The following is a 27944-nucleotide window of genomic DNA, read 5'->3' as shown; positions in this document are numbered from 1 at the left end:
CGGCGGATCGACATCCTCGACACCATCGTGCCCACACCGCGCATATACGCTTAAAGGTGGGCGCCATTAGCGAGAGTACTTGCTTCTGTACTTAAGTAAAAGTAGGACTGATATCCATGTAAAAAAAACATATTAGGATAAGTAGGTGCAATTCAATTCCATAAACAAAAACAAAGTACATTTTTGCTAACATTGTTACCTGAATCTGACTTTTGAGCTTTGACGAGCAATTTTTTAAGGCCAGAAGCTGGGTCTTTTTAAACAGTTTTTTTTTAGGATGGACAAGAGACACAACAGTCACCACCAATTCTTCTTGGAGCCCACATCAAATATCCCATTTTCTTCTGGGGTCAGGTGGGAGGGACAAGGACCTAAGCAAGGAAGCCCAGACTTGTCTCTCCCGAGCCAATTCGTCCAGCTCATCCGGGAGGATCCTCAGGTGTTCTGTTCAGCATGTCCAGGGCCACCCCCGGGGCCTCCTCCAGGTGGGATGTGCCCATAACGTCTCACCAGGGAGGTGTCCAGGAGGCATCCTAACTAGATCGGTACTCAACATTAACGCTGGCCTGGGGCCACCATGCCGGTGTGTACGGCCAACACCTACCTATAGACTAGGCGTGGGCAAATTATGGCCCATGGGCCACATCCAACCCACCCACAATCTCTGACCGGCCTTCACAGTCACCGTGAAGTCAGATTAAAACATTAAATATGCAGTTTTTTATTTCGCAAAATTCATGTTTTCATTTTTTAAATGTAAAGATGACACGGACTTCCTGTGTCCTCGAATTTCCTCCCACATTCCAAAAACAATCACGCTAAGTTAATTGATCACTCAAAATTGTACGGAGGTGTGATTGTGAATTTGAATGATTGTTTGTCTATGCATGCCCTGCGATTGGCTGGCATCCAGTTCAGGATGTACTCTTCCTACTGCCGAAAGTCAGATGAGATAGGCTCCAGCACGTCCGCGACCCTCGTGAGGATAAAACGGTTCAGATAATGGATGGAAAGAATATAGAAAATCAGAATAGAATTAATTAATAAATAACTGCATTTTATCTGACCGATTTGGACATGTCCGACTGCATTTGAATGCACCTCAAGTGTACTCAGCGCCGAGATTTCAATGTTTCCACTCTCATTAGCGCTGACAGTTTCGTATCATAGAATGGCGCCGTAATTAACTTGCGGTTTCTTAGCGTCCTAAATCAGTAATTGAATAAGATTTCGTTTCGCCGTTATACTGATGATGAGCAAGGAACTCTGTCATGGCACAGCTGTGATAAGGTAACCAAAATGTCGAGAAGGTAAGTCAGGCTAGCTGTCACACGAGCACGCAAGCGAACTTCAAAATAAAAGCACAGTTAGGCCATTTTCGACAGTGTATTATTTGGAGGGTTTTTATTTTGAAGTTAGCGTGTTACGTTACAAGTATGATTACTGCGTCCATGTTGGCGCACACGGCAAATAAATTTAGCGCATGCGGAAAAAAAAATCCTGTTGTATATTTTTTTTCTAAATTGAGGTATCCGAATTACGAGAGGAGTCGTATGGCAAAGTACAAGACAAAATCCAAGAGAGGGTACTATGTGGGCTTGAAGCTAAAATTGAGAAGTGCTCACTCAAAGCACTGCTTAGGGTTTTTGGGACTTGTGCCTGAAGAAATTTACACACGACCTGCCTCATTTGTCAGCGCGGCCAAAGGAAGAACAAACTGTGAATGCACCGCTACTGACGTGAACATGCGTGCATGAGATAAGTGGTGCAAGTTACTGGAACCGTTCGAGAGCACTTGACTCTGGCGGCCACGCGAGGGCATTCGCCTGACGCGCTCTCCTCTTTCCCCCCCTGTGCCAAAATCCCTCCCCTCCTCCCCGGTCGTCCCCCAGTCGTCCCAGCCGGCAGCAGCCGCTCTTGAAGCGGCGTCCAGGCGGCCATGAAGGCTCACGCGTGTCCGCGCAGGCTGGTCCTCAGCCTCCGCCTCCGCTCCCGGTCGGCGGTGGCGGCCGCCGCGCTGGCCGTGCTGCTCATCCAGACTCTGCTGGTGTGGAACTTCAACAACCTGGACAACTCGTCCGGGGGGGAGCGAAACGGCCGCGAGAAGCGAGCCGTCATCCCCGAAAAAGCCGACGGGCAGCTGCACAGGAGCGGACTGCATCGGAGAAGTGAATTGTCAAAGGCCGCCGGGAGGGACAAGCTCCGAGTCGTAAGTCCGCTCTTTGTCCATGTGGCTGGATGGATGGATGAACGTGTGTGTGTGCGCGTGTGTGTGTTTGGACGCGTGTCAGCTACATGTGTGCTTTGGCATCTGCAACTAGCGAGCTGAAGTCCAGTCAGAAAAGAAGCAATTTAACGTGGCATCAGCTTGAAGGAGAGCCCATTCGTCGGTTGGAAAATGCTTCATTAACACACCATGACAGGCGTAAATGGCGATTTAAGACATTCAAATGATAGCCGATTGGCATAAATCAGCATTTTTTTTCTGGAAATGTTTTCGTTCTTGGAATGGATACTTAAGTTACTGAAAAAAACTATAATCATCAATTTTGTCAAGCGAGTTTTGTTTTAGATGTCTCCCCTGGCCAACACATCTGATTCAAACGATCAGCTCATTAGAAAGCAAGGAGGATGATAGATCTTGATCATTTGAGTGAGGTGCATTGGAGGAAGGAAACATCTAAAACTGGCTTGATACGGGGTCTCGGGGACCGAACTTGGGCACCCCTAATCTAAAAAATGGCGGAAAGCAGCCCTTGAGGGCCGTATTTGGACACCCCTGCATCAATGCAAACTAAAATGTTGGCATATTACTAAAAATATTTGATAGTGACAATCCATTGTAACGTTAATTAAAAAAAAAAATTATCAAGCAAGGTGGTGAAGCATTTTTGGAAAGTTGATGTTAAATTCATTGTTCGGTGTTCGGAAAGTTACTAGGCTTTTATATTGTTATAAATAGACATGTTTTGGTAACAACGAAAAAAAAAGATTTAATTATTTTAATGTGATTTAGTGATATCATTATTGTCTTTCTAACGAGTAGAATATCGTGGAGATGCTAATTTTAGTTAGCTCCTCAATGGTGCTTTACATTGTGCGTTAGCATTAAGCTGGCGGGTTGAAAGTCAAACTGGAGGATTTCCCAGTGCGCCCGGGAGTCCCTCCCAGGTGAAGAGTGAAGTCTTGCGGTTTTGCGTCGTTGCTTCTTGTTTGGTTTTGGTGAAGAAGGCGAGGGTGGAGCTGCCATCTCTTTTGACATCCTGTCATTACGCTTCAGCCCGTTCCCTCTCATCTTCCCTTTGTGTGTGCGTGTGCGTGTGTGTGTGTGTGTGTGTGTGTGTGTGTGTGTGTGTGTGTGTGTGTGTGTGTGTGTGTGTGTGTGTGTGTGTGTGTGTGTGTGACTGATGTGACTTGTAAAAGCGTGGCAGGCGAGACACGGCGGCCGTCTGAAGTTTGAGGTGAGGGGGGTGAAAAGCACGTAGGCTCTACCGGTGAATCAAACAAAATGGTGCACACGTGGTCCTTAAAAGTATGGCCAATTTCCCATGATGCTTTGTGAGCTGCTCAGCCAAGAGATGAACATGACGCCCATTTGTCGTCGAAGGGCCGTAAATGTCAAGTGCGGTTGGGATTTCTTGGAGGCCTTTGAAACATACAATTTGTATCATGCGGTTGACTTGGGCGGCACGTTGCGCTAGTGATTAGTGCGTCTGCCTCACAGGTGAGTGGTTCTGGCCTCAGGTGCTTTTTTTTCCCTGGTGTTGACATGTAAGATTCATTCAGTGCTGTTACGCCGAGACGTTCTTTGTCTCCATGTGCCATTTAAGTGTCTGGCGACCAGTCATTGTTAGTCTCTCTGTGTACTAGAATTGACTGGCGACCAGTCCATTGTTTCTCTATATGCCCTGGGTCTGATTTGATGTGGTGACCAGTCCACTGTTTTTTTCTATGTGTGCCCTGACAATGTGTTGCGAGTCTGGCGACCACTCTCTTGTTTGTCTGTTTGTACCCTGACTGATGATCAGCCTGTTGTTTGTCTATTGTAGGAATGGGTGAGTAATGATATTGGGTATCGGTTTTGGGCCGATAGCTGCCTGATTTGGAGGTATTGGGTGTTCATCGAGGCCGCTGATACCAGCCACCGATACTTGGGTTAAGAAAAATGGGATTTTGAGTAAGCCCTTCTATGGAGTAGTTGACACTATACTGTGGCTGTTTGACACAATGGCAAATCATCCTCTGAATGAGAGTGGAAGAAATGTCTTTGTTCACAATTTTTTTGTCATTGCATTAAATCAAAAGTTACTAGGTTTTGATGAGTTGACTCAAGATAAGATAAGATAAGATATCCTTTATTTGTCCCACACTGGGGAAATTTACAGCCTCCAGCAGCAAGAATGTAGGCAGAAAGAAGAAAAAACAAACAAACACCGTTCAATTAAGTGCAATATAAATACAAAATGGATAAATCGCAGTGCTATTTACAGTTGTTTTCCACATCATTTAATTATTATTAATAATATTATTGTTGCTATTTTTTATTCAGCAGCCTGACAGCAGTTGGTAGGAACGAGCGTCGGTATCTCTCCTTCTTGCAGCGCGGGTGTAACAGTCTCTGGCTGAAGGAGCTACCTAGTGCTGTCAGGGCGGGCTGGAGAGGGTGGGAGGCACGGTCCATCATAGCTTTTAGCTTAGTTAGCATCCTTCTGTTGCCCACCTCCTCCAGAGTGTCAAGGGAGCAGCCCAGGACAGAACTGGCCTTCCTGACCAGTCGCTCCAGTCTCTTTCTGTCCCGGGCTGAGATGCGGCCTGACCAGCAGACAATGCCATAATGGATGGCCGAGGCCACCACCGAGTTATAGAAAGTCTTAAGGAGCGACCCCTGAACCCCAAAAGACCTCAGTTTCCTGAGTAGGAAGAGTCGGCTCTGTCCTTTCCTAATCAGCATGTCCGTGTTTGTAGACCAGTCCAGTTTGTTGTTCAGAAGAACACCTAGGTACTTGTAGGAGGTCACCCTGTCTATGTCCATACCCTGGATGTTCATCGGTGCTGGTGAGGACTGTTTCCTGCAGAAATCCACAACCAACTCCTTAGTTTTCCTAGGGTTGGTCTGGAGGAGATTCTGCTGGCACCAGTCCACAAAGTCCTTCGTCATTCCCCTGTACTCCCGATCGTCCCCCTCTGTAATGAGGCCAACAATCGCAGAGTCATCGGAGAACTTCTGAAGGTGGCAGTTTGGAGTGGCGTGTCTGAAGTCCGAGGTGTAGAGGATGAACAGGAATGGAGCCAGAACAGTCCCCTGCGGCGCTCCAGTGCTGCAGAGAAGCCTGTCCGACTCACAGCTCTGCAACCTCACGTACTGCGGCCGATTTGTGAGGTAGTCTGTGATCCATGCTGTGAGATGGTGGTCCGTTCCGGCGTTCTGCAGTTTGCCTCCCAGCAAGTTGGGCTGGATGGTGTTGAAGGCACTGGAGAAATCAAAGAACATGATTCTCACAGTGCTCCCAGCCTTCTCCAAGTGTGACAGCACTGAGTGGAGGAGGTAGATAATGGCGTCTTCCACGCCGATGCCAGGCTGATAGGCAAACTGCAGCGGGTCCAGTGCCGGGCTCACCAGCGGTCGAAGGTGGGCGAGGACGAGTCTCTCCAGCGTCTTCATCAGATGAGACGTCAGCGCCACCGGTCTGTAGCTGTTCAGCTCTTTAGGGTGGGGGGTCTTGGGCACTGGGACCAGGCACGAAGTTTTCCACAGCTGTGGAGTTCTGCCCAGCTTCAGGCTCAGGTTGAACATGTGCTGGACAATGTCACACAGCTGGTCAGAGCAGGTCCTGAGGAGCCGGGAACTGATCTTGTCTGGACCTGCTGCCTTCCTCACATTCATCTTCCTCAGTTGGTTCCTCACCTGCTCTGTTGTGACGGACAGGCAGGAACCAGGTGACAAATAGAACACCGAGAATTTTGGCTGAATCACTTTGAGTAATAGCACATTTATCGAGGCTGAGACTAATGTCCTTAGAATAGGTGCCGAGCAGGGCCAATAATCATCATCTCAGTTTTATCGAGATTACAGCAACTGCGCCAGTTAGTATTTCTCTTACGGCATATATAGAGGGGTATCATCAACATAATAGTGAAAACTAATGTTATTTTTATATATTATGTCACCGAGCAGAAGCATCTAAATGCTGAGCAGGAGAGGGTCAAGTACCGAACCCTGTGGAACTACACATATAACCTTACAAAAGTCAGAAATCGTATTACCATAAATGACACGGTGGGTCCTCGAGTGTCGGAGTCCATAGCTAGGAGAAGATGATTGGTCACTTTAGCAAGGGCCGTTTCAGTAGATTGGTGGGCCTTAAAACCCTGACTGACATGGTTCAAATTGGTTGTTAGCGGCCATGTAGTCATGAAGTGGTTGCGCTACGACTTTTTTCAAGAATTTTCGCAATAAACAGGAAATTTAAAACAGGCCTATAGTTAATTGAAAGTGGCCCCATAAGGTCAGAGTCATCATTCCAAGGCAAAGACCACAATTTGCGTGACGAGTGACGTCATGAAAGGTCACTTGAAGCTGTTTCTCGGTCGTCTCGGTGACAGCGCCCCCGGCCAAGCATGGCACTTACCTACCCCATGGACCGATCATTCTTCTCTGGCCTTTGTTTTGCGCTCTCAGGATCTTCCCACCGCCCACCACCCGCTCGCCGACCTATCACCGGGCACATTTATGGATTGCGTCATCACGGCAACAGTGGACCGGGCGCCACAGGGTTCCTGCAGGGACCAGTTGCCACAACATGTGGATGACTAAAGAACTTTTCAGAGATCGCAGTCTTCTCACATCAACGTCAACAAATTCTTGTTCGCACGTGGGCCTTGACATTGATATTCGACCATTCCATTGTTTGTCCATCAATGCCCTGACATTGACCAAAGTTGTTTATGACGCTTAAAACGACCCCGCCCCATGCCAATTTCAAAAGCGAGTCCTGTTGTTGTCATCTCAGCAACAACAAAAAGAAAAATTAAATGTGCATGCTCGTCCCCGTTGACCAATCAGAACATCTTTGACTGCCGTGTCTTGACTCGACCCAGATCTCATCAGCTGGATCACATTGGCAGATATTTTGCATTTTACGCCCGATAAATTGTAATGTCATAATTTGCAGATCGATCAGTGACGTCATTGATGGGATCTGCAAAAATACCACAATCTCGTTCACTCCGGGTTTTCGTTTAGTCCAACCTTTTTGTTACAGCTGCGGTTAAAGTTCAGAGGCGCAAATAACTGGTTTGTTTATTAACTGTAATAATGAAATATGACACATTGAAATTGATCCTATTGGCGTCTATAGTTTATATATATATTTTTTGCTTTACGTATCATGAGCTGATCTATTTGTCGGGTTAAACAAACAAACAAACAAACAAACAAACAAATAAATAAATACCTGCAAGTTATGCCAGTCCTGGTTTAGACAGTAAAAGCCGTCCAGATGGCCGCAAAGTGATCCGAAAGCTAAATGGACGTCTAAAACGAGGATGAAGAAGAAGAAGATGCTTTCCCACTAGACGGATGAGCCGGGATTACGGCGGGATTATCATCTATTCTCCTCACAACAATTTTTCATAATGCCGCTTTGTGTTTTATCATGTCGGCGTGTCGAGTTTAGCTGACGCTCACGTCACTTAACCAGGAAAAAGTTTTGCTACGGAGCAATAAGATAAAATTCAGTATTTTCCGTGTCATTGATTTGTGGAGGTGGGAAGAGGAAAAAAAAACGTGCAATGATTGATCCATGGCAATCAGATTACAGTAAAGCTTTTTATCGGATGCCGTCAATCATCCGTGACACTCGACATATGTCACCAAACTGGATTTGACAAGCTGGCCGAGACCTTCTTCGATGCCCATCTCCTGAAAATCGAATAGGCACGTCCACGTCATCGATAGGGTTCGAGTTGTCTGTTTTTGGTGACCCCTGACCCTGAAAAGACATAAGTCACAACAGCAACATATGAACTTTTTAAAATCTTATCTATGAACGAGCTGGCTCATCTGTCTGTGATTAAAAAATAAAATAAAATTTATTAATTAATTGCAGTACATAATCTTTCTCCTCGCCTGCTCTATTTTGCGTGCGAGAGTGCGCGTCTGTGTGAGATGCTGATTGGAGTCGTGCAAACCCGGCGCCGAGGCCGCTGTGGCTGAAACGTTTTTGAGCCAAACATCTCAACCGACGTCAATGTCCCGACTGTTCTCACTTAAGGCGCTTTGTGTGTGTGTGTGTGTGTGTGTGTGTGTGTGTGTGTGTGTTAGTGTTGGCCTCCGACCAGCGGGGGCAGCGTATGACGAAGCGGCGCCATCTTGCAAACTGAGGACATTGACCTGACGCCAGCTTGAAAATATATCAGCCAACATGCTTTTGTAATGTGAAACGAAAAACCTGCGAACCTCACAGATGTAAACCAGATGGCAGATTCGAACCCAGAACCTCTGGACTGTGAGGCAGACCTTCTCCACGTTCTTTTCTCTGCCCTACCCGCTATTCCATCGAGCTGAGGTTGCACTTGACTTAATGAATGCTCGCGTGCGGCGCAGGTGTCGAGGCCCGTGGCGGACACGCCCCTCGTGCGTGTGCATGCGTGTGCGTGCGCGTGTCACGCATGTTGTCCTGAACACGCTGACCGACACTCAAGGCAGATGATGCACCATGTGGGGGATGAAAATAGACCCCGAAGTCACGTGGTTTAGCGCGCACCCACATGTGGCGAAAGTTGGTCATTATTGAGTGCACCTCCGTGACACCTGCAAAGCTGGGGTCAAAGGTCGTCTATTATTGTTGTGCAGGAAGGTATTGAAGATATCTGAGTTCTGTAGATCCAGTTTGTTCAAAATATTATTCAACGTATTTCTGGAATTTTCGAGTAGCCAAAGAAACACATAAATAAATAAAAAAAATCATAAAATTATTATTATTTTTTTTGGAATGCTTAAACAAGGTCACATTGGCCCATGAAATGTTTGACCTACCAAATCAACATAACCTGCTTTCCTTCAAGTGGATTCAGAAATGAAACAAACTGAGAAGTTCTGTGTCCCCCTGCAGGACGCTTACCGCACGCACCGGCCCAAAGAGAAGCGACATCCGTCCCCCGACAGCAACAACAACGAGAACTCGGTCCCCAAAGACTTGGAGCACGTGGACGGCGGGCACCCCGCAGAGCGCTCGCAGCGCCGGCGCGCCGACACCAAAGCGCAAAACGTGCCGGCAAAAGCAGCGCAGCGTGCGGTCGCGCTCCCTCGGGTGGGAGTGGGTGGCCGACCGCGGACGGCGCAGACAACATCTGCCGCCCCGTCGCCGGCGTCAGATTGCGAGATGGGAAGCAAGGAAGTCATCTCGGCGCTGTCGCGGGCCAAAAGCCGCGAGTGTCGTCAGCGGATTGCCGATGTCTACTGCCGCCACAAGGACAACCTTCTCATGCCTGCTAAATTGCCAACGTACTGCCCCCTGCAGGGTGAGAACAGCACACACACAAAGTAGCTTTCAAATTACTGACTGGGAAATTGATTTCAATAGAAAGACATTCATCAAAGCAATGGGGAGAAAAATAGCAAAGTTTTCAAAGTATTCATGGCTGATGTCACCTGTGTTGGCAGCCTGAGTACAGCATAACAACTAAATGCTGCGCCACCATGGTGGTTTTTGACCTCTGTGATCCAATAATTTATCCGAATCTGCCGAGCATTAATTGAAGGTGTTCAGGACTCTCACTGTTCCGTGATTTATAGACCAGGAGCAGATTTGGAAAATCGATTCTATCGCTTACTGCGAGCCAAATGCACCCGCTGCAAACCATGTCCGCCATCTAGATGTGAATGGCGATATTACAACTGAAAACGACTCGGTGGGAGCCCGCCATTTGCGGGTGACAGGAAACAGGCTGGCCTGTGAATAGCACAAATCCGCCTATATCCTATTGTGTATACTTTTGTAAACCCAAAACGTTCTACAAAAAAAACGCTGATAAACCTCATTACATATTCCACCAAAAACAGGAGTTTGCTCCCCCACAAAAACAAAACTAAGAATTTTTTTTCAGAATTTCCCACCCCACCCCACCAAAAAAAAAAATAAAAAATCTAACAAAATTTGGGGGGCAGCCGTGTGGTCGACTGGTTCGCATGTCGGCCTCAAATTGCAAAGGTGCAGGGTTTGATTCCAGCTCCGGCTTTCTTGTGTAGAGTTTGCATGTTCTCCACGTGCCTGCGTGGGATTTCTGCGGGTGCTCCGCTTTCCTCCCACATTCCAAAAACATGCGTGGCAGGTTAACGGAACACTCTAAATTGTCCCTTGGTATGATTGTGAGCGCGTCGTCTGTGTGTGCCCTGCGATTGGCTGGCACCCAAGTGTTTGTTTGTTTCTTTGTTTATTGAACATAAAACATATATACAGTAATAATTTGACAGAAAATAAGGTAGATAAAAAAAAGTAAAAAGAAAGAAATCAATCTTCATTCAACACAGTTATTATGTTCAAGGGAGTAGGAAGAAGTAAAAAACTTATCTAGTCCTACCCCGTTATGTGATTGTATCTAATAAATCATTTTTATATCAATCAGAAAAGAAAAAAGTAAGAAGAAAGAAGTCTCCATTAAGGCTCATACTTTACCCTTAACCGTGATATTTTTACAACTTTTGGTTTGTATCGGGATTATATACTTCCACACCCTGACACTCTTGTGTCAATTTTCTCTTGTATTCATAATGGATATTTATATACCTTTCTCTATTTATCAACTTAGTTCTGATTTATCATTATATTTAATGTTTTGAATTTATCATTTTAACTCTGATTGATGTAGGTTGTTTGTACTATTTTTTTGAATTTGTTTTTGAACTCAGCAAGCGATTTACTCATTTTCAGGTCCGTTTCGAGATTATTCCACAGATTAACACCTTTGATAGATACACTTCTTTGCTTGATGTTTGTTCTTGTTTTGAGTTTTTGGAATAAGTTGGTACCTCTTAAATCATAGCTGCTTTCTCACCCAATTCAGGGTGAACTGCCCGAAAACAGCTGGGAAAGGCTCCAACACACCCCACGATCCTCGTGAGGATAAGCGGATCCGAAAATGGATCAATAGATGGATGGATGGAAATTTTTGGGGCGGGAGGGGGGGGGGACATTAAACAAGTCCATCCCTGTGTTCCCTGACATTGACTGGCGACCAGTCCTTAGTGAGCCTCGCACAAGGCTGTCTGTCGGCAGATGAGGAGCTCAACAAATAACCCAACGGCAGCATGTCTCTGTCGTTTTGTGTTGGGGGCATGCCCCCACCCCCACCCCGTGCGGCCGTGTCCTTTGTCCGAACGGAAAAGCCGAACGAGCGCATGTGAGCTCCTCCGGCATAATTACACCCTCATCAGGCACACGCTTATTCTGGGATGTGCTGACTAATGACTTCCATGTCAGCCCAGCGCTTTTTTTTTTTTTTTTTTTTAATCTCAGGCCCCACCCAAAGCCAAAACCAGAATACCCACCCCCATTCCCCAACAATCCCACTCTTAGGCAGCCGGCAGGGTGGGAGCCTCGGCTTTGACATGACTTTGATGGACAGGCGGCAGAGGTGGCGGTGGTGGCTGGGTGGAGCTGGGGAGGTTGAATTGGCTGCCCGCCCTGGGGGGGGGGGGGTGCAGCGGGGGGCGGAGGGACCTTCCCCATAGTGGTCCAACCTGTAGTTAGTGGTGACGATACCTCAAACTCCGTGCACGCCCTGGAAGCCCACTGCAGTCACGTGATGCGAGCGACACTGATGAACAAACATTGCAGCCAATGGTGGGGGGGGGGGGGGAACACACCATTTAATGAAATATTTCATGACTGCAGTAAATGAGTCATTTTCATGCTTAATTCGAGCCATCGCCAAAGTTAATCAACTTTGGCTCCGTACTATTTATTTTCTTCATGAATAGAAGTAAATATGTCGTGGATTTAATCAGAAAGGTGAATCAAAATAAATTCAAATACATTTGAATGAACCGAATTCATCCAAAAAATGTTTGACTCTTAGAGTGAATAATAGACATTAATGCAGGAAGCTTTTTGGAAAGCTGCCAAATCAGCGATGACCGACTGACTCCTCCCCCCCTGACAGGTAAAGTGAGTGTGAACGTCCAATGGGATGAGGAGGAGGCATCCGACCGGGCGCCGGGGTCTCCAGTGCGTCTGGCCTTCGTGCTGGTGGTGCACGGGCGCGCCTCGCGACAGTTCCACCGCCTCTTCAAAGCCATATACCACACGGCGCACTTCTACTACATCCACGTGGACCAGGTGGCGCACGTACGCACGCACCCACGCACCACACACGCTATGACCTGACGGCCATGTTGCCCCCTCAGAGGTCGGACTTCCTGCACCGCGAGGTGACGCTGCTCGCCGGCCAGTACGCCAACGTGCGCGTGACGCCGTGGAGGATGGCCACCATCTGGGGCGGGGCCAGCCTGCTCAGCATGTACCTGCGCGCCATGGAGGACCTCCTGGACATGCGCGACTGGTCCTGGGACTTCTTCGTCAACCTGAGCGCCGCCGATTACCCTGTCAGGTAAGCCGGGCGGGTCGCTTCCAGCTTCCTCGCGGGTACCAACATGTCATGTGATCTCTGTGGGTCCTTTTCATACATTCCCATTGCTAACGCTAAAGACACTGGCGGGGTTCCAATCAAGCAAAATTTAAAATTCCGCTCCGGTTTTCTGTGTGTAAATATCCCCCATGCTGAAACATCTGAGTTTGAGACCTTATTTTCCTCAAGTTATTCATGATTTCAAATTTGAGGCTGTAATATAAAGACGATCACGAGATAAGCGCTCTCCTTTCGCGGAAGAATGCAAACGTCAGCTCGTCAGCTCACAGCCCCCTCCGGTGTATTGCAACAACATCATGAAGTCAGGCTGGGCGGTGACAGGAAAAAAAAAATCGTCACAATTATTTTAACTTTGCTTATTTTATTTGGGATTTTGCCCTGACGTTAGCATTAGCGCTGGCAATGTTTTTAAAATGACGCCTGGCCTGTATTTATATATCGATGCGATGTGCATCATTCTTTTTTTTTTTTTGTGTGTGTTGAGTTTGACAGCTGCCCCAACTGGGGTGACATGAAACAGCTCGAAGCACACTCAGGGAGGGCAGGCACATGTGTCACACGCACACACTTAGTGCATTCAGGGCACTTTGACAATGTCAGGAAACGCGCTACAACGTTTTGCACATCAATTGTTTTTTTTTCTTCGATTTGAATGTAATAGTGAGAAACAGTTTTGACCTTTTGAATGACAGCAATTCAAATATTCACATCGGTCAAATAAATGTCTTATTTTTCAGAGGAAATTACGTGTTTGTACTTGATCAAAATGATGTGCAAATGCGCTGTACCCTCCCATGCGTACAGAGGACAAATTCACAGCACTCATATTGACTGGTCACTCGCTCGTAGCAGTTATGGCAGCAAAAAAAAACAACAAAAACAGGTCATCGGATTGGTCACGTCATTCACATGTCGATCGACACCAAAAGCGGCACAGGGCTGGACCAAGTGCAGACTCGTCTCCAGCCAACCACTGCACCATGCCATAAACCATTGAAAACATCTCAACCAAACAGATTTTTGCTGCCGTCCACTTGCAAAAAAAAAAAGACACACGCACACACACACACACACACACACGCGCGTTGTAGAGCTGGCCTCCTAATCAATTTTAATGATTTATTAGAGTCATTTGGTCAAAACAATTTTTCCAAATATACTGTATATATTTTTCGAGCGCTACGAACATGAACAGCATTTTTTTTTCTAAAAGCAAAGTGCAGTGCAGCCAGTGCAGAATTTGCGCCAACGTAAATTGATTACATTTCAGTTCCTGATGTGGTCCTCATCTATTGATTCGCTAATCGATTGGTTTTCAATGACTTGATTCGTTGTTGCGCCTCTCCCAAATTATATTTTGGTGTGAAAGGCGATATTGGCCCGTCCTTGTGTGTCGTGCGTTGCGATTAGCTGTCACCTCACATCCGCGTTGTCCTTCAGGACCAACGATCAGCTGGTGGCCTTCTTGTCCAAACATCGTCACCTCAACTTCATCAAGTCTCACGGCCGCGAGAATGCCCGGTGAGTCACTCCCACGAACCCCCCCCCCCCCCCCAACCACCACCACCACCACCTTGAGGTGGCCGTCGTCTTATCAGCTGTGCTGTCAGTTTCATTCGCAAGCAGGGCCTGGACCGCCTCTTCCTGGAGTGCGACACGCACATGTGGCGGCTTGGTGACCGCAAGATCCCGGAAGGCGTCGCGGTGGACGGCGGCTCCGACTGGTTCTTGCTCAATCGAGCCTTCGTCGACTACGTGGTGCGATCCACTGATGAGCTGGTCTCCGGCTTGAAGCGATTCTACACCTTCACGCTGCTTCCTGCCGAGGTATTGCTGGGGAGTAGCCCGATTCCCGACAGTAAACCTTCAACATTTCTAATTGTCTGATTGAAAGTGACGTTTGTTGTTTTTCACTTAGCCAAATCGATTCAACTTTGTACACTTTTCGGTTGTCGCTCTTTTGAAATCCAGTCCATTGACTTGCGTTAGTTAACGGGCAAATTTGCCACGTCCAAAATAGCGGACGTAGTGACGTATCCCAGCAAAATGCTAAGCGCTGAATGAGGCGACCGACCCGTTTGCGGTCCAAGCTTCACACGACCACCTCACGCGCTCTCTGCTGCCCCCTGCAGTCGTTCTTTCACACGGTGCTGGAGAACAGCGCCCTCTGTGGCAGCATGGTGGACAACAACCTGCGGCTGACCAACTGGAACCGCAAGCTGGGCTGCAAATGTCAGTACAAGCACATCGTGGATTGGTGCGGCTGCTCGCCCAACGACTTCCAGCCCGCCGACATGCCGCGCTTCTTGGTAACTCTCGTGTAATGCGCACACACAAACACGTCTTTCATTTACAGTGGGAAATCCTGATGTACTTCAAAAGTTGTCAGATTTGGCAGATGTGTTCATCCTGGTGAAATTTTTGCATTTGTTATGATAAAATACCTGAAAAGACACAGGAAGTCAGTTGTTTTACTTTGAAACAGGCATTTTGGGATGAATTTGGTCATTTTGAGGGCCTGACAAGATACAGGAAGCCTGCCGTTTTGCTTTGAAGTGGCCATTTGAGTGATTATCTTCAGACGGCATAATGTTGTCATGAGAAGGTAATGATTATCGAGCGCCAGATGTAGGCCAATAGCAAGTGATGGTCATCTGCAGATATTTCTGGGCCTGTAAAAAAAAGCGGCTAGCGAAGACCGCGTGTGTTGTGCCGTCCACTTTTCCAGCCGCGCCGGGAATAGCATTGACAAATTAGCGGTGCGTCCTGAGCTATAGGCCTGTGCGTGCTGGCAGCTGTTCCAGTAAGCAGCTGCTGTATTTTTAGACCCCTCCGGACATCCAACCCGTCATTAGCACTGCAGTCACGGCCCGTGCCGCCACTCCCTGCCATTGGGGGCGCCACTGGGATACTTAACTCCCGCTGATGAAAACTTGAAAATTAATATACCTGTACACTGGCTTTTAACAAAAATTAAGAGTTGGAGAATTCACTTAATTTAATTGCCTTAGCGTAGCTTATCTTTGAGCCAATGAAGAGCTTTCATGTGATTGTGATGTGTAGATAGATGAATAGTAGGGGGGAAGAAAAAATGGTGCGTTTTTTTTCTTCAAAAGTATTTTTTTTTCTTAATAAAGACCTGTATTCAAAAGGAAAAACGGTACTATAATAAAATTAAAGTTGTATTTTTTTTTAAACTAACTTAACTAAAATATGACTTTAGCACCATAATAGAGCACAAAGACAGATCATTGTAAACAAAGATCTATCTTTCTGAAGCACATGATGATTCACAGATGCAATCATCACAGTATAGTGCCAACTACTGGCAAGGAGGACTTACTGAAGATTTTTTTATCTTAAGTATCAGTGGCTGGTATCGGCAGCCTTCAGAACTAGTTAATATATTGAACGAGGGCCGGTATATAAATACTCGCACTGACTTGCACACTTAAAAGTTCCTCCTTCTCGTTGTTGTTATGGGCAGCAAACGCCGCGTCCCACCTTCTTCGCCAGGAAGTTCGAAGCCAGCATCAGCCAGGAAATCATCAACCAGCTGGACGCGCACTTGTTCGGGTCGCCTGCGCCGGGCCTGCCGGGCCTGAGCGCATACTGGGAGAACATCTACGAGGCGGAGACGGATAGCGCTGACGGCCTGACGGACGCCGCGCTCAGCCACTACCACGCCTTCGCCCGCTTGGGCCTGGAGCGAGCCGCCGCCTCACTGCGGGGACGCGCCGCCAATGACAGCTGCAGGTACCAAAATCGGACCAATGGTGACAGCCCTTTTCTGGGATGTCTGTTGTTAAGTGACTTTCCCATGCTGCGATATCCACCAGAGTATACGTTGACCTTTCCCCTGGAGGATTATAATCAGTGATGTCATCTGGTAAAACATGACATGAGTTACGCAGTACGAGCATGACAGTCCTCCCATGTAATGAAGAGTGAAAAACCACAAAGTAATTCACGGCACACTCATCAGAAATGTTTCTAATTGCGATGAATCATTTAAAGTCGTGATATCAAACTTTTTGCAGCAGGCACCACCTCAAAAAATGGTTTTGAAATGTTTTTCCCATACAATTGAATTGTGCTTTACAAATCGACCAGCATGGTTGTTGAAAATTTCAAGTCGATTTTGCATGCTTTTTTTTTTTGGACTGGAGACACAAAATTAGTTGGAGTTGAATTTTTTAGCCACATTTCAAAAGCTGCAAATTTTTCAAATAGTCTCTTCATTAGTGATTTTTTCCCCCAAGAGAGCAGTTTAAAAAGTTGCAGTAAAAAAATGCTACGTTTGCATCAGTGACTCGACGCTCAAATGGCCCATGACAGTTAACTCACCAGCGGTATCCAACCTCCGCTCGTGAGTTCAATGTCATGGGATATTTAAGTGTCTGTTGGCTGATGCCAAAGTTAGCTTACGTTGGCTAACTTTCGCTCACATCGGCACACAATCGACCTTCAGTTTCTGTGTGTGGGTGTGTGTGAGTTTGGGTTGGGGGCCTCATCAGTGACAAGGTAGTCCTTGTTAATGTTTGGGTGGGACTTGTGGCTCCTGTACGTGTGTGTGTGTGTGTGTGCGTGTGTTTGTGTGTGTGTGTGTTGAAGAAAGACTTGTCTGTTTTCACAACTGTAAAAATGTATGACTCCCATCACCTGAAGTCTGCGCTTGTGCTTAACTACTCAAGACCCGCGTGCGTGTTTCAGATATGAGGTGACGGGGCACCCCACGTCCGTGCATATGTACTTCGTGTCGGACCAGTTCCAGGGCTACCTGGTGCGCCACACGGCGGTCAACCGAGCCTCTGCACGGATGGAGACTCTGGAGACCTGGGTGACCCCTCAGGATCACTTCAGCCTGGCTGAACCCCCCAACCCTGCCAACCGGCTGCAGCACATACAGGTTGCATGCGCGCACACACACAATTACACACGACTTGTTTAAAAAAATAATAATAATAATAAAACTTTCGAAAAAAACGAAAGCCAAAAAAAATGCTCCAAAAACTAATTTGAACAGCAACCAATGTCGGCGTCTTCTAACGTGTTTGTGGGGCGCGCGTACAGGTGGGGGCAGACTGGGACCCCAAGGAGCGAATGTTTCGCCGGCGTGGGAGCCCGCTGGGCCCCGAGGACGAGGTGTCAGCAGTGCAGCGATGGAGCCGCGCTGCGACCAACCTGACAGCGACGGTGGTGTGGATTGACCCCACAAACGTGATCGCCGCCACCTACGACATCCACGTGGACGCAGCAGCTGACGTCACTCACTACCGCCCTCCGCTGGCTGCGCCGCTGCGGCCTGGTGTCTGGACCCTCCGGGTCCTCAACCGCTGGAGTCCACTTGGACAGACGCACTTTCTCATCGCCCCTCTAGAGTTCCGCCGCAGGCGGCCGATTACAGAAGGTCAGAATGCAAAGACAGCGCACAAGTCGACACACCCCTGGTCGAAGGCGAGTCAAAAATAAATAACTAAACAAAACGAAACCAACCAAGATAAATAATTTCCAATTTTTTTTTCACCATTGATGTGACCTTTAAAAAAACGACCATGTATCGTAAGGCTTTTTTGGCAGCACAAAACGACCATGTATAGTAAGGCGTCTTTGGCCGAAAAAAAACGACCATGTATAGTAAGGCGTTTTGAGCTGAAAAAAACGGCCATGTATAGTGAGGCATTTTGGGCCAAAAAAACCACCATGTATACGAAGGCGTTTTGAGCTAAAAAAAACAACCATGTATAGTCAGGCCTTTTGGGCCCAAAAAACGACCATATATAGTCAGGTGTTTTGGGCCGAAAAAAACGACCATGTATACTAAGGCGTTTTGAGCTGAAAAAAACGACAATGTATAGTCAGGCGTTTTGGGCCAAAAAAAACTACCATATATAGTTAGGTGTTTTGGGCCGAAAAAAACGACCATGTATAGTAAGGCATCTTTGATCGAAAAAAAAGCCATGTATAGTAAGGTATTTTTGGCCGAAAAAAAACGACCATGTCTCGTAAGGCGTTTTGAGCTGAAAAAAAACGACCATGTATAGTAAAGCGTCTTTGGCCGAAAAAAAAGTCCAAATATAGTAAGGCGTTTTTGGCCGAAAAGAAACGACAATGGCGTTTTTGGCCAAAAAACGACCATGTATAGTCAGGCGTTTTGGACCGAAAAAAATAACCATGTATAGTAAGCCGTTTTTAGCCGAAAAAAACCCGACCATGTATAGTCAGGCGTTTTTGGCCGAAAAAAACGACATAGTATAGTAAGGCGTTTTTGAGCCGAAAAAAATGACATCGTATAGTAAGGCGTTTTTGAGCCGAAAAAAACGACATAGTATAGTAAGGCGTTTTTAAGCCGAAAAAAACGACATAGTATATATAGTAAGGCGTTTTTGGCCCGAAAAAAACGACATAGTATAGTAAGAAGTTTTTGGCCCGAAAAAAACGACAGTATAGTAAGGCGTTTTTGAGCCGAAAAAAACGACATAGTATAGTAAGAAGTTTTTGGCCCGAAAAAAACCGACATAGTATAGTAAGAAGTTTTTGGCCCGAAAAAAACGACAGTATAGTAAGGCGTTTTTGAGCCGAAAAAAACGACATAGTATAGTAAGGCGTTTTTGGCCCGAAAAAAACGACATAGTATAGTAAGAAGTTTTTGGCCCGAAAAAATCTACCATGTATAGGAAAGCATTTTTGGCCGAAAAAAACGACCAAGTACAGTAAGGCGTTTTTGGCTGAAAAAAACGACCATGTATAGTAATAATGTGTTTTTGGCCGAAAAAAACGACCATGTATAGTAAGGCGTTTTTAGCCCAATAAAACGACCATGTATATAGCAAGCCGTTTTTTGGCCGAAAAAACCCACCATGTATCGTAAGGCGTTTTTAGCTGAAACAAACAACCATGTATAGTAAGGCGTTTTTAGCTGAAACAAACAACCATGTATGGTAAGGCATTTTTAGCCCATAAAAACCACCATGTACAGTAAGGCATTTTTGGCCCGAAAAAAACGACATAGTATAGTAAGGTGTTTTTGAGCCGAAAAAAACGACATAGTATAGTAAGGCGTTTTTAAGCCGAAAAAAACGACATAGTATATATAGTAAGGCGTTTTTGGCCCGAAAAAAACGACATAGTATAGTAAGAAGTTTTTGGCCCGAAAAAAACGACAGTATAGTAAGGCGTTTTTGAGCCGAAAAAAACGACATAGTATAGTAAGAAGTTTTTGGCCCGAAAAAAACCGACATAGTATAGTAAGAAGTTTTTGGCCCGAAAAAAACGACAGTATAGTAAGGCGTTTTTGAGCCGAAAAAAACGACATAGTAGTAAGGCGTTTTTGGCCCGAAAAAAACGACATAGTATAGTAAGAAGTTTTTGGCCCGAAAAAATCTACCATGTATAGGAAAGCATTTTTGGCCGAAAAAAACGACCAAGTACAGTAAGGCGTTTTTGGCTGAAAAAAACGACCATGTATAGTAATAATGTGTTTTTGGCCGAAAAAAACGACCATGTATAGTAAGGCGTTTTTAGCCCAATAAAACGACCATGTATATAGCAAGCCGTTTTTTGGCCGAAAAAACCCACCATGTATCGTAAGGCGTTTTTAGCTGAAACAAACAACCATGTATAGTAAGGCGTTTTTAGCTGAAACAAACAACCATGTATGGTAAGGCATTTTTAGCCCATAAAAACCACCATGTACAGTAAGGCATTTTTGGCCCGAAAAAAACGACATAGTATAGTAAGGTGTTTTTGAGCCGAAAAAAACGACATAGTATAGTAAGGCGTTTTTAAGCCGAAAAAAACGACATAGTATAGTAAGGCGTTTTTGAGCCGAAAAAAACGACATAGTATAGTAAGGCGTTTTTGGCCCGAAAAAAACGACAGTATAGTAAGGCGTTTTTGGCCCGAAAAAAACGACATAGTATAGTAAGGCGTTTTTGGCCCGAAAAAAACGACATAGTATAGTCAGGCGTTTTTGAGCCGAAAAAAACGATATAGTATAGTCAGGCGTTTTTGCCCCGAAAAAAACAACATAGTAGTAAGGCGTTTTTGAGCCGAAAAAAACGATATAGTATAGTAAGGCGTTTTTGAGCCGAAAAAAACGACATAGTAGTAAGGCGTTTTTGAGCCGAAAAAAACGACATCGAATAGTAAGGCGTTTTTGAGCCGAAAAAAACGACATAGTATAGTAAGGCGTTTTTGGCCCGAAAAAAACGACATAGTATAGTAAGGCGTTTTTGAGCCGAAAAAAATGACATAGTATATATAGTAAGGCGTTTTTGGCCCGAAAAAAACGACATAGTATAGTAAGGCATTTTTGAGCCGAAAAAAACGACATAGTATATAGTAAGGCGTTTTTGAGCCGAAAAAAACGACATAGTATATATAGTAAGGCGTTTTTGAGCCGAAAAAAACGACATAGTATATAGTAAGGCGTTTTTGGCCCGAAAAAAACGACATAGTATATATAGTAAGGCGTTTTTGAGCCGAAAAAAACGACATAGTATAGTAAGGCGTTTTTGAGCCGAAAAAAACGACATAGTATAGTAAGGCGTTTTTGAGCCGAAAAAAACGACATAGTATAGTAAGGCGTTTTTGGCCCGAAAAAAACCGCCATAGTATAGTAAGAAGTTTTTGGCCCGAAAAAAACTACCATGTATAGGAAAGCATTTTTGGCCGAAAAAAAACGACCAAGTACAGTAAGGCGTTTTTGGCTGAAAAAAACGACCATGTATAGTAATAATGTGTTTTTGGCCGAAAAAAACGACCATGTACAGGAAGGCGTTTTTGGCCGAAAAACCCAACCATGTACTGTATATTCAGGCGTTTTTGCCGGAAAAAAACGACAATGTATAGTAAGGTGTTTTTGGCCCAAAGAAACGACCATGTACAGTATACTAAGGCGTTTTTATCCCCCCTCCAAAAATGTAAGGGAATCGAACCCTGCACCTCTGCAGCGCAACAGCAACGCACTAACCACTCGATTACCTGCCAGGTATTGAACAGACACTTTGGATTGTCTATCGGTGTGAGTGTGAGCCTGAATAGCCATGTGAAAAGAGCATCAGAAAAAGAATAGTCTTACATATTTTCGCAAACGCAGAGGAAGGTTGGAGCTGGATTCGAACCCCCAACCTCCACAGCGCAATGCAGACGCACTGACCGTTCGACTACCGGGCAAGTCATGAACTCTTTACATTGTCCCTATATAAGACCGTTTTTTTTAAATGTGAGCGCATGGAGAATGAGGCCTTTTTTGTATTGTTTTTTTAAGTATCGTAAGGCATTTTTCACAACAACAACAACAAAAACAACCATGTATTGTAAGGCATTTTTTACAGCCCAAAAAAACAGCCATGTATAGTAAGGTGTTTTTAGTCAAAAATAACGACCATGTATAGTAAGCCGTTTTTGGCCGAAAAAAATGACCATGTATAGAAAGGCGTTTTTGGCTGAAAAAAACGACCATGTAAAGAAAGGCGTTTTTGGCCACAAAAAACCGACCATGTATAGTAAGGCGTTTTTAGCTGAAACAAACAACCATGTATGGTAAGGCATTTTCAGCCCAAAAAAACGACCATGTATAGTCAGGCGTTTTTGGCCCGAAAAAAACGACATAGTATAGTAAGGCATTTTTGAGCCGAAAAAAACGACATAGTATCGTAAGGCGTTTTTGGCCCGAAGAAAACGACATAGTAAGGCGTTTTTGGCTGAAAAAAACGACCATGTAAAGAAAGGCGTTTTTGGCCACAAAAAACCGACCATGTATAGTAAGGCGTTTTTAGCTGAAACAAACAACCATGTATGGTAAGGCATTTTCAGCCCAAAAAAACGACCATGTATAGTCAGGCGTTTTTGGCCCGAAAAAAACGACATAGTATATATAGTAAGGCGTTTTTGAGCCGAAAAAAACGACAGTATATAGTAAGGCGTTTTTGGCCCGAAGAAAACGACATAGTAAGGCGTTTTTGGCCCGAAAAAAACGACATCGTATAGTAAGGCGTTTTTGAGCCGAAAAAAACTATAGTAAGGCGTTTTTGGCCCGAAAAAAAACGACATAGTATAGTAAGAAGTTTTTGGCCCGAAAAAAACTACCATGTATAGGAAAGCATTTTTGGCCGAAAAAAACGACCAAGTACAGTAAGGCGTTTTTGGCTGAAAAAAACGACCATGTATAGTAATAATGTGTTTTTGGCCGAAAAAAACGACCATGTACAGGAAGGCGTTTTTGGCCGAAAAACCCAACCATGTACTGTATATTCAGGCGTTTTTGCCGGAAAAAAACGACAATGTATAGTAAGGTGTTTTTGGCCCAAAAAAACGACCATGTACAGTATATTATGGCGTTTTTATCCCCCCTCCAAAAATGTAAGGGAATCGAACCCTGCACCTCTGCAGCGCAACAGCAACGCACTAACCACTCGATTACCTGCCAGGTATTGAACAGACACTTTGGATTGTCCATCGGTGTGAGTGTGAGCCTGAATAGCCATGTGAAAAGAGGATCAGAAAAAGAATGGTCTTACAAATTTTCGCAAACACAGAGGAAGGTTGGAGCTGGATTCGAACCCCCACCCTCCACAGCGCAATGCAGACGCACTAACCGTTCGACTACCGGGCAAGTCATGAACTCTTTACATTGTCCCTATATAAGACCGTTTTTTTAAAATGTGAGCGCATGGATAGTGAGGCCTTTTTTGTATTGTTTTTTTAAGTATCGTAAGGCATTTTTCACAACAACAACAACAAAAACGACCATGTATTGTAAGGCATTTTTTACAGCCCAAAAAAACAACCATGTATATAGTAAGGTGTTTTTAGTCAAAAATAACGACCATGTATAGTCAGGCGTTTTTGGCCGAAAAAAACAACCATGTCCAGTAAGGCATTTTTGGCCGAAAAAAAAAACGATCATGTATAGTAAGCCGTTTTTGGCTGAAAAAAACGACCATGTATAGTAAGGCGTTTTTGGCTGAAAAAAACGACCATATAAAGAAAGGCGTTTTTGGCCGAAAAAAACAACCATGTATAGTAAGGCGTTTTTAGCTGAAACAAACAACCATGTATGGTAAGGCATTTTCAGCCCAAAAAAACGACCATGTATAGTCAGGCGTTTTTGGCCGAAAAAAAACAACCATGTCCAGTAAGGCATTTTTGGCCGAAAAAACAACCATGTATAGTAAGGCGTTTTTGGCCGGAAAAAAAACCGATCATGTATAGTAAGGCGTTTTTGGCCGAAAAAAACCAACCATGTATAGTAAGGCGTTTTTAGCTGAAACAAACAACCATGTATAGTAAGGCGTTTTTAGCTGAAACAAACAACCATGTATGGTAAGGCATTTTTAGCCCATAAAAACGACCATGTATAGTAAGGCGTTTTTGGCCGAAAAAAACCACCATGTAGTAAGGCGATTTTGGCCCGAAAAAAACGACATAGTATATAGTAAGGCGTTTTTGGCCCGAAAAAAACGACATAGTATAGTAAGGCGTTTTTGAGCCGAAAAAACCGATATAGTATAGTAAGGTGTTTTTGGCCCGAAAAAAACGACATAGTATAGTAAGGCGTTTTTGGCCCGAAAAAAACGACATAGTATAGTAAGCTGTTTTTGAGCCGAAAAAAACGACATAGTATAGTAAGGCGTTTTTGGCCCGAAAAAAACGACATAGTATAGTAAGGCGTTTTTGAGCCGAAATAAAACTATAGTAAGGCGTTTTTGAGCCGAAAAAAACGACATAGTATAGTAAGGCGTTTTTGAGCCGAAAAAAACGACATAGTATAGTAAGGCGTTTTTGAGCCGAAAAAAAACGACATAGTATAGTAAGGCTTTTTTGGCCAAAAAAAATGACCATGCATAGTCAGGCATTTTTGGCCGAAAAAAATGACTATGTATAGTCATGCGTTTTTGGCCGGAAAAAACCGACCATGTATCGTAAGGCGTTTTTAGCTGAAACAAACAACCATGCATAGTAAGGCTTTTTTGGCCGTAAAAAAACGAGCATGTATAGTCAGGCGTTTTGGACCAAAAAAACCCGACCATGTATAGTCAGGCGTTTTTGGCCGAAAAAAACCACCATGTATAGTAAGGCGTTTTTGGCCGAAAAAAACCACCATGTATAGTAAGGCGTTTTTGGCCGAAAAAAACCACCATGTACAGTAAGGCGCTTTTGGCCCGAAAAAAACGACATAGTATAGTAAGGTTTTTGGCCCGAAAAAAACGACATAGTATAGTAAGGCGTTTTTGAGCCGAAAAAAACGACAGTATATATAATAAGGCGTTTTTGAGCGGAAAAAAACAAGCATGTATAGTAAGGCTTTTTTGGCCGAAAAAAACGACCATGCATAGTCAGGCATTTTTGGCCGAAAAAAACGACCATGCATTGTCAGGCATTTTTGGCCAGAAAAAAACGGCCATGTATAGTAAGGCGTTTTGGACCAAAAAAACGACCATGTATACAAAGGCGTTTTTAGCTGAAAAAAACGAGCATGTATAGTCAGGCTTTTTTGGCCGAAAAAAACGACCATGCATAGTCAGGCATTTTTGGTCGAAAAAAAAGACCATGCATAGTCAGGCATTTTTGGCCGGAAAAAAACGGCCATGTATAGTAAGGCGTTTTTAGCCCAATAAAACGACCATGTATATAGCAAGGCGTTTTTGGCCGAAAAAACCCACCATGTATCATAAGGCGTTTTTGGACGAAAAAAAGGACCATGTATAGTAAGGCGTTTTTATCCGAAAAAAACGACCATGTGTAGTAAGGCGCTTTTGGCCAAAAAAACGACCATGTATAGTAAGGCGTTTTGAGCCGAAAAAAATTACCATGTATCGTAAGGCGTTTTTGGCCAAAAAACCCGACCATGTATAGTAAGGCGTTTTGGGCCGGAAAAAACAACCATGTACAGTAAGGCATTTTGGGCCGAAAAAAATGACCATGTACAGTATAGTAAGGCGTTTTGGGCCAAAAATAACGACCATGTATCGTAAGGCGTTTTGGCCCCAAAGAAACGACCATGTAGTAAGGCGTTTTGGCCCAAAATACCCCCAACCGTGTCGTAGGCTTTTTTGGCCAAAAAAACCCCAACATGTATAGTAAGCAGTTTTTCGCTGGAAAAAATGACCAGGCGTTTTGTGCATTGTTCCTTGGTTTGAGTGTGAGCGAATCATTCTGCGGAGAAGAGGATCAGAAAATGGTTGGCCACACACATTTTTGAGAATGCACAGGAAGGCCAGAATTGAGCCCTGCACCTCTACAGCGCGGGAAACACACTCACCAGTCGACGACCAGACAGGGAATGAATACTCTGTATTGGTCCTCAGTGTGAGTGTGAGCGCGAATAATTGTGCGGGGAAGAGGATCATAAAACGGATAGCTATGCATGTTTTTGAGAACGCACAGGAAAGCCGGAGCCGGATTCGAACCCTCCACCTCAAAGTTGACGCACTAACCATTTGACTACCAGGGAGGTCATGAACACTTTGGGTTTCCAAGTCAGATTTGGTCCGACTTGGACTTCCTAGGCTTCAGACTGTTTTATGCCCGGATGTTGAGTATCTTGGTGATGTGATCTTGTTTTTGTATGTGTGCAGAGGAGGCTCGTGTGACACACTGCGGTCCGTTGGGTCGGTCGTACATGGAGCAGAGCTTTCACGGGCTGAACCCGGTGCTGCGTCTGCCGCTCAGCTTGGCCGCGGTGGAGGAAGCGGAGGCCAACGCCAGCCTGACTGGGGCGCCGCTATGCCGCTGGCTGGATCGCCTCCTGGCTGGCTTCTGGGCAGCGGCCGGCGTGTGTTCCGCCGGCCCCGCCCCCACCGCTTGCCCCATCCTACCTCGCTGCCGCCGCACCGCCTGGAGCTCGGACAGCCCCGATCCCAAATCCCAATTGGGGCCCGCAAGGCCCGACGGACGCATCAGGTAGCCCCAGGAGCCTTTGTGTACTTTTATTTTGAAGGTCCACGCGCCTTCACTGTCTGCACTCGAGTGCTGAAAAGGTTTTGCATTTCGATGATCTGGGTGGATTTGTCCTCCCACTGACATTGTTCACCATTATTTATTCATGAATTCATTTTCATATTAAGTCATTTAATATCACAAATAATCCTAAAATATTCATTCAGATGCATTTTGTAATTTATAAATGTATTTGTTATTCATTGATCTCATTTAATTGTGATTTGCTGTAATATGATCATGTTCTTACATAATTTATTGTTAATATTTTATTCATTCTCAATAATAGAATACAAAGGATAATTCGATATTTCATTGGTAGTTTTATATTCTAACTCATATTCTTTAATTTTATGAAGTCAATAAGGATTATATCAAAGCACAAATTTTCAATGCCGCAATTTTCCATGAGCAGAATTGCTAATTGATAGTTTTAATTAATTCATATCTCATGATTGGCGAATCAGCAGAAAACAGGCAAAATAAACAATTTTATATGTAACAATGTGGTACTCATTAGTTGGTTTATTACAATTAAAGACAGAATAAAACATTGGAATTCAAATGCACTGTTGGCAATTTTAAAGATTAAAATGAAAGCACAAATGATTTTCTCCATCCTGATTTGGCTGAATGACGTAAAAAGCGAAACGGCGCTTTTGACGGGATGACTGCTCACTTCCTGCCTCTGTTTTGCCGAGAGTGACGTCACTCGATTATTGTATGTGTGTGTGTGAGGGTGTGGATGTGGGCACTTTCCGGTGTTGGGCCCCCAAAGAGCAGCCGGTGCTCAGGTAGGCACAAGATAGACGCAAAGATATTTATTGATTTATGTTGGAATGTATTGACGAAGTATTTATTTGCTATTACCATGGCAAGCACGGAACGTTTCATTGCAGCGTGCCTCAAAGGAGTCCCTTGTGAGACTCATTCTTGGGGGGGGGGAAAAAAAAAAAAAAGATTGACAAAGACCAGTAGAAAATGTTAGAAAATTTCAAAAGTAGAAAATGGTGACTGAAAGGTGAACACTGTGAGATTTCAAGCTGCCTCACATTTTTGGACTTGTGTATTTAAAATGAGAAATTCATACAAATGTTTATTTAAGTATGTTGCATATTTGTCATGAACTGAAAATACTTTCTTTTTTTTTTGGTCGCTGCTCTTTGTCGACACTTGCTGGTGCCTTTTGTATTCCACATGGACAGACGCCTTCAAATCGCAACTTTGGCAACAAAATAAACAAACAACCCCGACGAAGAAAATACTGTCTCTTTTTTTTTTGTTTGTTTTTGTATTTTTAAGTTATATATTTGCGGAAGCCTATTGCTGCCATGTTGACCTTGAACATTTGT

General features: G+C 44.7%; 1 protein-coding gene across 1 annotated transcript; it reads left to right on the top strand.

Moving 5' to 3' along the window:
• The first annotated feature begins 1895 nt into the window (after positions 1-1895).
• LOC147193020 (xylosyltransferase 1-like) lies at positions 1896-27854 on the top strand. Its single transcript, XM_086133345.1, has 11 exons — positions 1896-2209; positions 9114-9522; positions 12163-12338; positions 12407-12609; positions 14089-14169; positions 14259-14475; positions 14781-14957; positions 16136-16404; positions 17362-17557; positions 17722-18058; positions 26232-27854. Exons 1-11 carry the CDS (start codon positions 1940-1942, stop codon positions 26558-26560), a joined length of 2664 nt encoding a protein of 887 aa, XP_085989471.1. The 5' UTR covers positions 1896-1939; the 3' UTR covers positions 26561-27854.
• The last annotated feature ends 90 nt before the right edge of the window (positions 27855-27944 follow it).

This window comes from Hippocampus guttulatus, chromosome 16 (genome assembly GCF_054856545.1).
Source record: "Hippocampus guttulatus isolate MCC_2025c chromosome 16, RoL_Hgut_1.0, whole genome shotgun sequence".
NCBI classification, from domain to species: domain Eukaryota; kingdom Metazoa; phylum Chordata; class Actinopteri; order Syngnathiformes; family Syngnathidae; genus Hippocampus; species Hippocampus guttulatus.
Note: the sequence above shows the minus strand (reverse complement) of the source record. Positions and strands in the feature narration are given on the sequence as shown.

What these genes read in the sequence shown, in the direction of transcription:
- LOC147193020 (XM_086133345.1), top strand. Translation starts at nt 1,940, where the DNA reads ATGAAGGCTCACGCGTGTCCGCGCAGGCTGGTCCTCAGCCTCCGCCTC. An exon ending in GGAGGGACAAGCTCCGAGTC is followed by an intron (nt 2,210 to 9,113) that starts GTAAGTCCGCTC and finishes GTCCCCCTGCAG; the next exon opens with GACGCTTACCGCACGCACCG. An exon ending in CAGGCGGCCGATTACAGAAG is followed by an intron (nt 18,059 to 26,231) that starts GTCAGAATGCAA and finishes GTATGTGTGCAG; the next exon opens with AGGAGGCTCGTGTGACACAC.